At 39.5% G+C, this 14,231-nt stretch overlaps 2 protein-coding genes across 5 annotated transcripts in view; one reads left to right on the top strand and one right to left on the bottom strand.

The window, feature by feature from the left end:
* ME1 (malic enzyme 1) overlaps positions 1–1,863 on the top strand; it is a 189,591-nt gene extending 187,728 nt beyond the window's left edge. The window contains exon 14 of the mRNA XM_047858812.1: positions 196–1,863. Within this exon, the coding sequence (XP_047714768.1) occupies positions 196–366 (171 nt within the window). The 3' untranslated portion in view covers positions 367–1,863. The remainder of the gene's footprint in view (positions 1–195) is intronic.
* A 9,319-nt stretch (positions 1,864–11,182) lies between these two features.
* RWDD2A (RWD domain containing 2A) lies at positions 11,183–14,231 on the bottom strand. 4 transcript variants are annotated; one of them, XM_047858827.1, is made up of 3 exons: positions 14,175–14,231; positions 12,856–13,195; positions 11,183–11,867 (listed from the first exon to the last, which is right to left on the bottom strand). In XM_047858827.1, exons 2-3 carry the CDS (start codon positions 13,054–13,056, stop codon positions 11,190–11,192), a joined length of 879 nt encoding a protein of 292 aa, XP_047714783.1. In that variant the 5' UTR covers positions 13,057–13,195; positions 14,175–14,231; the 3' UTR covers positions 11,183–11,189. The 4 variants fall into 4 exon arrangements, with proteins under 4 accessions (XP_047714783.1, XP_047714781.1, XP_047714780.1 ...); XM_047858825.1 differs by having other exon boundaries at positions 14,120–14,214; XM_047858824.1 differs by having other exon boundaries at positions 14,092–14,178.

Genomic DNA, 14,231 nt, shown 5'->3' with positions numbered 1-14,231 from the left:
TCCTCCTGCTATGTGATTTATAATTGCATTTTCCTTTTCTATCTTCTTTGTGTATGTGTGCTTTTATTATAATGTAACTTAATTTTTTGTAAACGACCAAGACATAAATTAATTTTTTGAAACAGATGAAAACTGACATGTGCTCACCATCAACTCTATTCATTAAAATAATTAATATTCTTTTTTTATTCCTAGATTGTGAAAGATGCTTACCAAGAAAAGACAGCCACAGTTTATCCTGAACCCCAAAACAAGGAAGCATTTGTCCGCTCTCAGATGTATAGCACTGATTATGACCAGATTCTACCTGATTGTTATTCTTGGCCTGAAGAGGCCCAGAAAATACAGACCAAACTTGACCAGTAGCATAATTACTGACATTTCTAATTCCATTAATGAGATCTTAAAGTCTCTCATAATTTTTAAAGATTGGAATCTTTTCTAATTACTCGTAATATTCTAGACTAGGATAATTTTACTTTAACTATAAAAATTCATGGAAGAATATTAATATACTTTGGGGTAAACATCACACTAGACAATTTTGCTTCATTTACTTTCTCATTATTTATGGTTTCTCTCTTAATTATTTTGCCCAAGTTCTCTTAAAAAGCTATTGTACCTACTACTGAGAAACACACCATTTTTATATAGGGAACTAATGGAAAGACCAAAATTAGTAATAAATTGATATGCTCAACATTAAAATCCATAATCGTTTTGTTGACCATTTTGCTAAAAATCTACTCTTTTTTCTTTTTAATAAAGATAGAAATGAATTTAGGCATAGATGAATTTTTGCTAAAAGCAGAAACAATACTTACTTCATTGCCTAGAGAAAAATAACTTCTCAGGTATTTTTATTCCAGTCCTACATTATATTAGTTCTTCTAGTGCAACTGAACTCTAACATTTCTAAGAAAGATCATTGCTGTTTACAATGCCTTGTGCAGCCTTAGATTTTAATATTCTTTCCCCATTGTTACATCTTCTTATCATTTTGGTTCTCAGTCAGATATCTCTTCTAGAAGCACTTTTCTTCCTCCCCTGACTGAATGCCCTATCCTTCACACTATTGCTGCTGAACATTTGCAGACTGTGGTGCCTGTCCAGAAGTTGGTACCTTCAGTTCAGCATAGCCTGAGCCACAGAAAGAGCTGAAAGAGAGTAGGTAATATCCTTGAGAAAGGGCTGCCTGTGAAGCTGACCTCTTAGGACAAAGATCTCTGGAGTCAGGGGCAAGAGTGTGGTTCCCAGACAAGCTGGGTTCTCACTTAAGTGACCTGCCCTCGTGTTTCCTTGATTAGCTCAGGTAATTAGAGCTCACTGTGTTACAATAAACTCACTTTACTCTGAGTATGGAGGAAATTTTGTAACCCAATTCCCCAGTATCAGAAACTATCTTTACATCAGGTATTAAGATATTCTAATTACTGTCAGTACTTATAGCCCAGAAATTGTTAACTTCAAGTTTTACTTTAGAAATTAATAACTGAACCAATGGAAACCATTTTAAATTCTTAAGCTCAGGTGCAATAACATTTGCTATTTATTTGTAGGATTATTTGGAGAATTTCTGTTCTTGAAATAATGCTTTTAAAAAGTATAAGAAGATGTTCAAGATAAACTATACTGTACAATGACTTTATTGAAGGTTGAAGATTATACAGATAGTTTCAGGTGTGAATAGACAGGGTGCGGTTATTTCTGAAAGTAACATTTAGTCAAGAGTTTCCTCAATATAGTCACTTTGAAAAGATCCAGAATGCTTATTTCTTGTCTGTTTCCATGTTGTCTTGCAACTCTAACTAAATGTATTTACCTATGCAAAAGATTTATTAAAGTGTAGAAAAAGTGAATGAATAAAATTATGATTGTCTTTTTCTCTTAAAATATTGTTACATTTTAAAATGATAATGCTGGGCCTTGGCAGTCATGTGACAGTATATGAATTTTAAAAATATTCTCATAGCTAATTTCAATATGAACTTCATTTAATACATGTGTAGCCATATTTGCTCTATACTATAATAAATGAGCGACTTCCTTATCCTCGGAGAAAGATAATAAAACAAGCATTGGATGATTACTTACTAGGTTTCAAGTATTCTGTATAGATCAATTAATGTAGTCCTCACAAGTTCCTATGAAGTAGGTATTTTAAGTGGCTTACCAAGTCCACAGAGCTAATAAGTCAAGGAGGTGGGCTCTAAATCCGTGTTTATCTTGCTTCATAGTCTGCTCTCTTTTTGCTAGAGTGCAGTCTAGAATACCACTGTACAATAGACAAAGGAAGTGAGCCACCTATGTAATTTCTAGTGGCCTCATATAAAGAAAATATAGGTGGAATCCATGTTAATTTTATTTAAACTGACATCTCCAGATTATCGTTTCAATATGTAATCCATATAAAAATATTAATGAAACGCTTTATCTTATACTAACCTCCAAAATCTAGATATTTTCATATGCATCCAAGTCATGGAAGCTCACAGACCCCCTGAATATATGAATTACAAAGATAGCACAAAAATCAACAGATAAAAAGAATAAGGTGTTTAGTAAGAGGATTGGGAAAGCTGACCTACTATGTGGAGAAAATTAAAACTAGAATCCTACTGTACATCATTTAAAAAAGGGGAGCTTAGATGGCTTGAAGACCTAAATATAAATTGTAAAAATATAATGTCAATAAAAATTAATATAGCAAAGTATCTTTGGGACCTCAAGAACCCAAACAGGAGGTAAAAAATGGATGGAACGCATTATCTAAGGATGGGGAGGTTTGGGCTGACAAATGGCTCCTGCCATAAAACACTGTAAAGGACGAAGAAATCCAGGAACTGTGGGATAGGATGGTTGCTTCTACAGAGATGGGTTCATAAAGAAAGAGATCATTGAGGCTCAAAGGATTAAATTCTCAGCTCAAGGCAATGCTTAGGTTGTTGCCAAAAGAATCTTTTCTGTCTTACTAGCTTAAAGGCTGAAATAACTGAAAACAAGATCATACTTAATCCTACTCGTTGCCAACTTATACGAGGAGTTGCACTCACAGCTTCACCAGACCTTGTACTTAAGAGTATTGATCAGAAACAGTAGGACCTTGATTTGGAATGGGGATCTGTGGGTAGGGGGATTTGGAAGACATGTGATACCCTAAGCTACTGTGAACAATAACCCAGGTTTGAATACTGTAAGTTCTGTGTCCCAGGAAACCCCTCAACCCCTAGGCAAACTGTAAGAACTGACTTGTCCTCCCTTGCTAATCAACGTGGGAGCTCTTCCTGCCTAACAAGGTTATTACTGCCTTGCTTGAAGATTTTGTGATCTCCTCAGTTTACCTTCTGCTCTTCCCGCATTACTTCTCATGACCTGCACATTCTTAATATCAGATTCCAGAGAGGAGCTGTGTTGGATACAGTAGAAAGGGAAACCCAGGAGAAGAAGACTCCCACCAAAAGAATTCTAGACTTTGCTTATTTATATTGGCAAAACCCCAAGAGAAAATATGGGATTCTGAAAATGTACTGAGAAAGGAGAAGTGCGCTTTTGGATTGGATAGAATTGACTGATAGGAATGTACCTGCCACAGATTTTGGATTTGGTGTGCTGCCTTGAGCAGCTGAAAGTCATTCTACTTGGTTCGGTTAGTTGACTGAAATACGGACTTAATGATGAAATTAAATGAAACTGAGAATGCAAATATTTCCTGAAATAATATAAAGGAATTCAAAGATTTCAATGATAGGAATGTTGGAGTGGATTTGTCATGTGCAACCAGACCATCTTTATCCTAGTGATCTCCTAAGTCTCCCAAGAAGACCTTGTTACTGACCCCCCTTTCACTAAAACCTTGAGAAATACATTGGTGATGGGAATAGCAGCATCCATGAAAAGCATTTTTTTAAGGTGGGGTGGAATTAACATTATATTAGCTTCACATATACAGCATGATTAGATATTTACATACATTTGGAAATAATCACAGTAAGTCTAACATCCATCACCAAATTTTGTTCTTGTGATGAGAACTTTTAAAATTTACTCTCAGCAACTTCCAAGTATGCAATAGAGTATTATTAAGTATAGTCACCATGCTGTACATAACATCCCCTTTTATGTAGACTCCGCATATAATAGAGATCACACAGTATTTGTTTTTCTCTGACTTATTTCACTTAGCATAATGCCCACAAGGTCCATCCATGTTGTCACAAATGGCAAGCTTTTATTTTTTTTATGACTGGACTATGTATACACACACACATTACATTTTCTTTTTTATCCATTCACCTGCTATTGCACACTTAGCTTATTTCCATGTCTTGGCTATTGAAAATAATGTTGCAACAAACATGGATGTGCAGATATCTTTTCAAATCAGCATTTTCATTTTTTGGGGGGGTAAATACCCAAAACTGAAATTACTGGATCATATGATATTTATATTTTTAATTTTTTGAGCAATCTCCATACAGTTTTCCATAGTAGTTTTGCCAATTTACCTTCCTACCAAGAGTCCCAAAGTGTTCCCTTTTCTCCACATTCTCATCAACACATTTCTTTTTGATAACAGCCATTCTACCAGGCGTGATGTAATATCTCACAGTGGTTTTCATTTGCGTTTCCTTGATGATTAATGATGAACATCTTTTCATGTGTCTGTTTGCCATCTGTATGTCTTTGTAAAAATGCCTATTCGGATCCTCTGCCTATGTTTTAGTTGGGTTTTTTTCTATTGAGTTTTATGAGTTCTTTATATATTTTGGACATTAACCTCTTATCAAATATATGATTTGCAAATATTTCCTCCCATTCAGTAGGTTGCTTTTTCTTTAAAAAAATTTTTTTAATGTTTACTTATTTTTGAAAGACAGAGAGTGGGGGAGGGGCATAGAGAGGGAGACAGAATTTGAAGCAGGCTGCAGGCTCTGGGCTGTCAGCACACAGCCCGAGTTGGGGCTCAAACCCATGAACTGTGAGATCATGACCTGAGCCGAAGTCTGATGCTTAACCAACTGAGCCACCCAGGCACCCCAAGTTGCTTTTCATTTTGTTGGTTTCTTTGTGTAGAAGCTTTTCAGTTTTGATGTAGTCTCAGTTGCTTATTTTTACTTTTCTTGCCTTTGCTTCTGGTGTCATATACAAAATTTCATCACTGAAACAGACATCAAGATGCTTACCGCCTATACTTTCTCTTACAAATTTTATGGTTTCACGTTTTTCATTCACATCTTTAATCCATTTTGAGTTAGTTTTTGTGAATGGTATAAGATAGGCACCGAGTTTCATTCTTTTGCATGTGGCTTTCCAGTTTTTCCAACATTGATATTGAAAGACTGTTCTTTCCCTATTGTATATTCTTGGTACTTTGTTGTAAATTAATTGACTATATATGCATGGGTTTACTTCTGGGATATTGTGTTCTATTGATCTATGTGTCTTTTTATGTCAGTGCCATGCTATTTTGATCATTATGACTTTGTGATGTAGTTTGAAATCAGGGAGTGTGATTCTTCCAGCTTTGTTCTTCTTTCTCAAGACTGCTTTGACTATTTAGATTCTTTTGTGGTTCTATGCAAATTTTAGGATTGTTTGCTCCATTTCTGTGAAAAATGCCATTGGAATTTTTTATAAGGATTGAATTGAGTCTGTAGTTTGCTTTGGGTGGTATGGACATTTTAACAATATTAATTTTTCCAGTGCATGAGCATGGGATATCTTTCCACTTATTTTTGTTGTCTTCAGTTTCTTTCATTAGCATCTTACAGCTTTCAGTGTAGAGTTCTTTCACTTTCTTGGTTAAATTTATTTCTAGGTTGTTTATTTGGTGTAAATGGAATTAATTTTTCTTTCTGATGGTTTGTTATTAGTGTATAAAAATGCAACAGATTTTTGTATGTTGATTTTGTATCCTACAGCTTTACTGAATTCATTTATTAGTTCTAACAATATTGGTAGTTAGGGTTTTCTCTATATAGTAACATGTCATCTAAAATAGAGACAGTTTTACTTCTTTCTTTCCAACATGGAAGCCTTTTATTATTGATTGATTGATTGATTGATTGATTGCCTAATTGCTCTGGCTAGGACTTCCAATTCTATGTTGACTAAAAGTGGGGAGAATGGGCATTTTTGCCTTGTTCCTCATTTAGAGGAAGAGTTTTCGGCTTTTCGCCATTGAGTATAATATTAGCTGTGGGCTTGTCATATGTGGCTTTTATGTTGTGTGGTACATTACCTCTATACACACTTTGTTGAGAGTTTTTATTATAAATGGATGTTGAATTTTGTCAAGTGCTGCATCTGCTGAGATGATCATATGATTTTTGTCCTTAATTTTGTTAATGTGGTATGTCACATTGACTGATTTGCTGATTTTGAACCATCCTTGCATCCCTTGAATAAATCCCACTTGTTCGTGGTGTATGATCCTTTTAATGTATTATTGGATTCAACATTTTCCTGAGGAATTTTAATGACTATTCTCTGTAAACTGGGAAGACTTGTGGGAAATTCTATGGTTATAAATGGGCTCCCTATTTTAATGGAGACATCAGAATCTTGGGGTTGATAGAGGCTGGATAGCAGCACTTTGCAGCAATTAACAACTAGAGACACAACGGAAACAGTATCATAATAGGAAGCTGGTTCACTGTAATCATCGTAGTTTGGCCTACCAAAATCTTTGGTGGTGGCTGGTAAATCATTGGGCCTCATAGCCTGAAATGATGTTGAAAAATCTAATTAGGACAGCACAGATACTGACCAAGAAAAATGAGTGCCAGTGTATAATACAACTAATATAAACACACCAGTGTATAGCAGCTAAATATTACCTGGACTTTGGACCAAATATATGGGCAACTCAGTGTAGGCCCTACTTGGTATGTGTAACAGCAACAGTATGAAAAACTTGACTAGAGCCACCAATATAGAGTGTCAAGGCGTTCACGAAATTGTCATGCATAGATAGGGATGAAAGGCCCTAAGGTGATGAACTCTGTAATATCCAGAATCTTTCTTTGAGTTTCCATTTACTAGAATAACAATTCATTGCAGAAAGGAGACTAGTAGGCCTTCTGGAAATCACCTGGCAACAGAACTCTGAACGAATACAAATTTCTAGGGTCTCAGAAATTATTGCGGTCTATAAGACTAAGTGTACCCTTAGGACTAAGTGTATGTAGGAACAAATCCACCCTCTAGTCATTTTCTTAATGAAGAGTTAGAATTGATTTCTTCATCATCTATCACCACATTGGATCCCTGATAACACACAAAAAAGGGTTATTCTGGCAGGAAGTACCCATTGATTTGCAGAGGTAAGTCCCACCATCAAAAGCTTTAAAGGAAGCTTTAAAAGCTTTAAAAGATGTGAGTCTTAAAAAATTTTTTTTTCAACGTTTATTTATTTTTGGGACAGAGAGAGACAGAGCATGAATGGGGGAGGGGCAGAGAGAGAGGGAGACAGAGAATCGGAAACAGGCTCCAGGCTCTGAGCCATCAGCCCAGAGCCTGACGCGGGGCTCGAACTCACAGACCGCGAGATCGTGACCTGGCTGAAGTCGGACGCTTAACCGACTGCGCCACCCAGGCGCCCCTAAAAGATGTGATTCTTAATCACATCTTGACTATGATCTTTGGATCACCCTAACTTAATCAGATGGTGATTCCAACTGCAGCTGACAGACAAGTTCTCTTTCTTGGAGCAGATCAGTGAGTAGCTACTGATCAGGCCAATGCTTTTTTGTTTTTCCTATATTCTAGTAAGTAGAGGGCCCTTGAAGCAGTTTGTGCTACCAATAAACAACATTACTCTCTGACTCTGTGCCAGAATATAACTCTTAACCTTGATCATCTCACCATTATACAGGGCATCACATTGGTCTAACACCTTGATGATGATATGTTCATAGGACCTGGAGCATGGGCATCATTGGATTTCCTGAATAGCTGCTAAGACCTCATGAAAGCACAAGAGCCTGCCGCCTTAGCCAAGTTTGTGGAGGTCCAATGTCTGATGCATGTTAGGATTTACTTCCATGATTAACTAATTGTGTGCCTTGCTCACCTGTGACTAAGAGGTCCCTCTGTGTTTGTGGGGCTTCTTTGAATTTTCTGTCCACTGCTCAAACCCACTTATGAGTTGATCCAAATGCTTCTGGCTTTAACTGGGCTCAGGAAAAGGCTGCTTTAGCTGGTCCAGGCTGCAGTGAAAGTAGTTTTACCATGTAGACCTTATGAGGGAGACCCAATGGGCTCAGAGTTTTGAGGCAAGTCAGGATTCTGTATAAAACAAGGATTTTTTAGCAAACCATGCCATCTTCTGAAAATACCTATTCTTTCAACTTACTACTGGGCTACATGAGATAAAAGCAAATGAAGGAAAATTGTCCTGAACAAGGATTCTGTGAAGACCTCAGATAGACTCCCTCAGGCCTTCACAAGTTCTCTGAATAGATGGTTGGCATTTAACAGTCATATATAGAAACTCAAATTCACAGGTAACATACATCTGATTTAATATAGGGATGGTTTAGAGATACTGTATTATGCCCATCAACTCATCTGGCCCACTCCTCAATCCACTATGCAAGTGTCCTCAGCCCTTAGCCCAACACATAATAGACCAATAAGGAATGAGAAGCAGAGAACATACTTGAAGAAAGGCTGATTTAATCCAGTAAGTTTTAAAAAGACACTGCAATATTTAGAAAGACCATTCTTTTCAGATAACCGTTAAAAAAATATAATGTATATAGTATCAGGATTCTTAAATTCCAAGCAATAGAGACTGATTCTGTGACTTTAAAGAAAAAAAAAGGCAGATGTTGAACAACTGAGCATTCGGTAGGCCAGAAATGAAGGTGGCACTATGGATTTAAGCAGCAAGAGCTCAAAACCATCTCTCTGGAAGGCTGCCAGAGGGTGACTTGAGTCCGGTCACTTCTCCCAAAACATACAGAGAAAGGGCAGTTCCTCGGAGTAAGTGTTGTATGTGTGCTCGGGAGTGGGGGCTGTATGTGGGAGAGGTGCTAGGGGAGGAGGGTGGTCTGTGTTTCTATCACGTTGAGCAAAGAAAACTAGCAGTCTACTATACATACAAAACTGAACTTTGAATTATATATATATATACATATATTTTTATAAAACTCACACTTTTCCTGTAATTAATGTCTATTGTTAGTGTTTCTGATAGGAAAAAGTATTGCTACATGCTAATACTGAGCATGTAAAAATAGGTTCTGAAAAAATTATCACCAGAAATAGCTCCAGAAGCAGTAAAGAGTTCATAAGTTACTCCTTTTGTTTATTGAATTATATGAATAATCTATTTTTTGTTCCATATTGTAGTTCTTTAAGCTTCTTTATCTTTCCATCACTATTTCTAATGTAATCATAGAAAAAAAACATTGATGAGAGGTTTAGGCATAGATTAGGTGGAAGGCACCTAATGTGAGAAAAAAAAGTTAATAGAGTCACATCTGCTTAGGGCCTAAGAACTTCTAAATACGAATTATACTTTATTGACGGTCTTGGGGAGATTACATGGGATACATGTTGTTTTCAGTCCTGATAAAGATTGAGAAATGAGCCTTTGGGAATGTAAGTCCTATTTTTTCCCTTTGTATATAGGTAAAGTGTGAGGCTCTTGCTTGGGTCCCACCCACATCCAAGGCTAGGTTTAAAACATGAATGGGCAAGCTGGATCATCTGGCAAAGACAGACGAGAGCCTTGGTTTGAAGGTCTGAGTTGTGCCCTGAAAAGAAACTCATTCTGAGCTAAGAGTGTAGGCAGGGCAGAGTGGGCCCAGTTTCAAGGCCTCAAGGTCAAGGGAGTCAGCTTAGTGCAGGGTCTGCTGTTCCATTATATCCTTGCCCCAGTTCAAGGACATGTGTCTGCATGCTACACACAGAAAGTAAAACCAGAACGTACTATTCCATCAAAAATTTTGTAAGCTCCCTGGCACATGCAGCTATGTTTGGCATCTAAGAGAACGTATCACAAAACAGGGAGTGAGGCATTCATTCCCCTCCACGTTACTAAATCTCGGCACGTCACCTTTAGCATCCTGAGGGGCCAGGACATCAGTGGGGTGCCTGAGACCAGCAGGAGAATGAAATGGTCCCTGAGAAAGGGCAGTAGTAGCTAAAGAGAGACCATGGAAGCCAAAGAAATTTGCAGAGTCTCAGCTCAGGACATCTCTTGACACAGGTGAGACTCCCAGAAATTCTTGGGGAGGGTAAATCCTTTGCAGTGAAACGGCGTGGCAAGTGCTGCATAAATAGGGGTTACTGTCATCAAAAAAGTCACATTTTGACAAAGGCTGGTAAAGCTGGGAATTTTCAGATGAGATGGCAGTGACTTCTCACCAAAATGCAGAGCTTGGATCTTTTCCCCAAGGTGACAGTACAGAGCCATCTGTACGACTCCTCCCCAACACTCCTGCCCTATAAAGCAGTATATACTGGCACACAGGCAAAGGGTGCCAGTACCCATTGGTTGTGGAACATTTTTCTGGCCAAGAAACCGTATCTTTTTTTGTCGGGAAGAACTAAGAATGTTGGTATCCTTTTCCTTAGTATCATAAATCAGCTGGTGAAAACAGCCAAAGAATACATAGCATCATGTGTCATCTTCATTTCCCTTGAGACTTCATTTCTCTGATTCCTCTGCCATTACATTTAGGACCTAGTTCTGCTAAAAGAAAAAACTACAAATAGGCGGTTTAACTTAAAGTAAGAAATGTAGTAAACATGTGCCCTTTGTTCTCGCTTTGAACCTTAGAATTCACTCTTCCAATAAGAAAAGAAAATGTGGTATGTCATTGTGTGCTGGTATCATGAAAGACAAAAATGTTATTTACGGGTTCAGAGCTGTAACATGACTAGTGATACTAATTATGGGCTTTGGACTCCTCTTTAATCATCAGCTTCATTGGTTAAAGTGTTTTTATTAACTTGCAGTTAAATAGTTTTCAGTTAACATAAGAACATAGAGATAACATCACAATTGCACTGTGAAAAGGTAAAAGGCCTTTGTGTCTCATTACCAGGTAAAAAGTCTGGAGCTAGGTGTCTCACAGATGATACTAAACAGCCACTGGCCCTTTTATTTTGGTCTTATTAACAGAAAATACCGACTTAAGTGATGAAATTACACACATAGGCCACTTAATGGCTTCCTAGGAGTCTGAACTTTTACTTTCAATACCAAATAATATCTGGAAAACATGCTCACTTTTGTGTTTTTTCAGAAATTCTAAGAATTGGCCCAGATTCATGTGATAGTCATTCCTTAATCCATAGTCACCATGGGCCTCCAGGAGTAATTCTTCAAAAGAATGGAAAAGGCGCAGATCCTCTCCATTTCCTTCCGTTTCCACACTTTCAGCATGCTTACAAGAAATGTGTTTCCAGTTGGGATACCTAATTGTGTGCCAGAATTCCTCACAGTGCTCCTTGAAGCCCTCCACACAGATTATACCTGGCTTTCCTGTCATGCAAAACCCAGTCACATCTAACCTTTTCCCAACATCCAAAATCTTTTTTCTTAGGTCCTGCTGATATATGTGGTGGCTGTAGATCCACATCCGGAGGAATGTGTTCTTGACTGGCTTTGCTTGTGTAGACGGTTCATAAACGAGCTTTCTGTTCAGAAAATAGGAGGCACTGTTGTCTTGTAACCACTGGATTGCTGCACATACACAGAGCTCGCCTGGATCAAAAGTCCCTATGTAAGAAGTGAGACCTTTGTTGAGAAGTAGTTGCTGTTGTCTGTCAAGCTCAGGAGACCGTCCAAACAGCTGCAATGCTACATAGGGGTAGCTGTGAGGCATGGTTACTTGCAAATCAATTTTCACCTTAAAATGAAAATCAAATAGATTTAAGTACTGTAAAATCACCTAAGCTGGTTTATCAGTGGCAACTGCATGATTTTGATAAATGTAATAGTTATTGCTACTGTTAAATGTCAGCTATGTGCCAGAGACTCTACCGAGTACTTTATATACACTATTCCTTCCATGTAAGCATCCATTCATTCCAGTATTTACTGAACACTCGCCATGTATCAGGGAGCTAGACACAACTTCTGCTCTTTGTGAAAAGTAGAGCCTAGTGAAAGAGACATTAAACTAGTAAGTACACAGAACAAGTATTTAATTCCAAGGGTAATGTGAAGCATGGAAAAGTGCAGGATCTGCTGAAATGTGTAACCAGGGAGACAGAATTCAGTCTGAGGAACCAGGAGATCTTGTCTGAGGAAATGAGAGCTGAAGGATGTACAGAAAATCGCTAGAAGAGGGGTTCTTAAAAGCCTAGTCCACTTGTTATCTACGCTATGCTAATGTTACTGGAGACAATGGATCAGAAGATGAAGGTAAACTCATTTTTAGTATTTAGATTTCCTATCTGGTATTTGCTTTCTGTGCTATGGTGTCACCAAATAAACATTCATCCACTCCTTACAAGCCAGATTTGCTAAAGGTAAGATTTAGATTTATCAAAATCATGATATGTCTACAAGACAGTACATACTACAATAGTTGGGTTGGTAAAAAACTGGTCGAGTGAACAAAATAATGATGGTAGTATGAGACTGCAGATGTTTTTAATAAAAACACTAGATATATTTGTTAAAAAGTGTGCGCATTTATGTAAAATCCAAGATATTTATTGAAGACAATTTACAGTGCATCCCATATTTTACATATTTCACTTTCAAACAAGTAAAGGAAATAAGAATCTGGAATATTCTCTATTTGTTTCCTGGACAGAAAGCTCTCCTTCCAAGTGTTTGCAATAAAAGCTGGGCACCCAGCAACAATAAAAGCAACTCAGGATACCTACCTTGGGCTCCTCAATCTGGAGTGTAATCACAAATTCGATTTTGGGTGGCAGCGCCTCCCTTTTTCCTTCCAAATATCTCTTTATATTCGTCAGGACATTTACATCTTCGAGTTTTACTTCTCCTTGGTTAGGAAACATAGAGAACAGCATTTCCATCTCTAGCAGCTGAAGCTGCAGGCATTCTTTCATTGAAGCGGACATGTTGCCTCCAAATCCACCTGCCAGGAAAACCGGAAAAGCCCAGGGGCACTAGGTTTCTTAATTTCAGCGGCGTCCAAAGAAATTTCCGGAAGGTCCCTTTCCCTGGAAGCGGTCTTGCAGGAACGTTGTGCACCGACAGCTAGGGGCACAAACCGGGACACTTACACTCTTTCTTCGCTTTATCTCCCGACCCCCAAATCTAGTATGCATGACATCCCTCCAGAGACTTCGTTAAAATTCAGATTCCCAGTCCGTTACCCACCCACCCCCACCCCCGCTTCCGATCCAGATCCGGGAATCTGGACTTTCAACAAGTGTTCCAAATTATTCCGTTGCAGGTGGTTGGCAAACAACACCTGCAGATGCTCTGCAAGCCTGAATTCTGGTTAAGGCAAGGAACCCAGTTTCCGAATCCCACCCAGGTCTCAGGCTCAGGCGGAGCTGGGCGCTGTGGCCAGGGAGGCCCGCAGTGCTGGCGGGGCTGTGGTCAACTCCCTTGGCTCCGAGGTCTTGGGGGCCCCGTGGCCCCCAAACGCTAGGTGCCGCCCCTCGGCCCCAGCGCCAAGAACCCCTCCCTAGCGGGCCTTTAAGGCTCTTCGGGGAGCCACACCAGCCCCGGGCGGCCCAGATCGCTCCGGACGATTTGGACCCACCTGGCCTCTGCCCCGAGGAGCCTAGGCTTAGGGGGAGTCTTACAGGTACATACATAAGATGGTGTTTAGTGCGAGCTGGTGCGGGTAGATGGTGGCGGGGGTGGTGGGGGGAGCGACTCGAGGAGGCTCCCAGAGTCAAAGGCTGGGAGATGAACCCCGAGAATAGAGGAGGGGATGCGGGAAAAGGGCTTATGGCCGAGGCCACCTTGTCAGAGGCCCCCAATCGGGGTTGGTACCCCCATCTGGGACCACTAGGGACCCTGGCTTCCCAGGAACGCAGGAATGCCACCCCGAAACCCAAATTTGGAGGCGGGGACTGTCGCAGTACTCTGGTGGCCTACGACCCTCGGCCCCAACCCCCGGGCCACCGCGGGGGCCTCACCCTTCCCGGTCATTCAATGGAAACAGACCCAAGCCCTCTCAGAACCGGGATCCGCAGTTCCGCAGGCGCGAGCTGCGCACTACCAGCGAGGAGGAGAGGCGGGTCCAGCGGCCCCTCCCCCGCCGTGATTGGCTGGGGGG

The sequence above is a fragment of the Prionailurus viverrinus genome, chromosome B2, assembly GCF_022837055.1.
Source record: "Prionailurus viverrinus isolate Anna chromosome B2, UM_Priviv_1.0, whole genome shotgun sequence".
NCBI lineage: Eukaryota > Metazoa > Chordata > Mammalia > Carnivora > Felidae > Prionailurus > Prionailurus viverrinus.
This window is presented reverse-complemented; position numbering and strand designations above follow the sequence as displayed.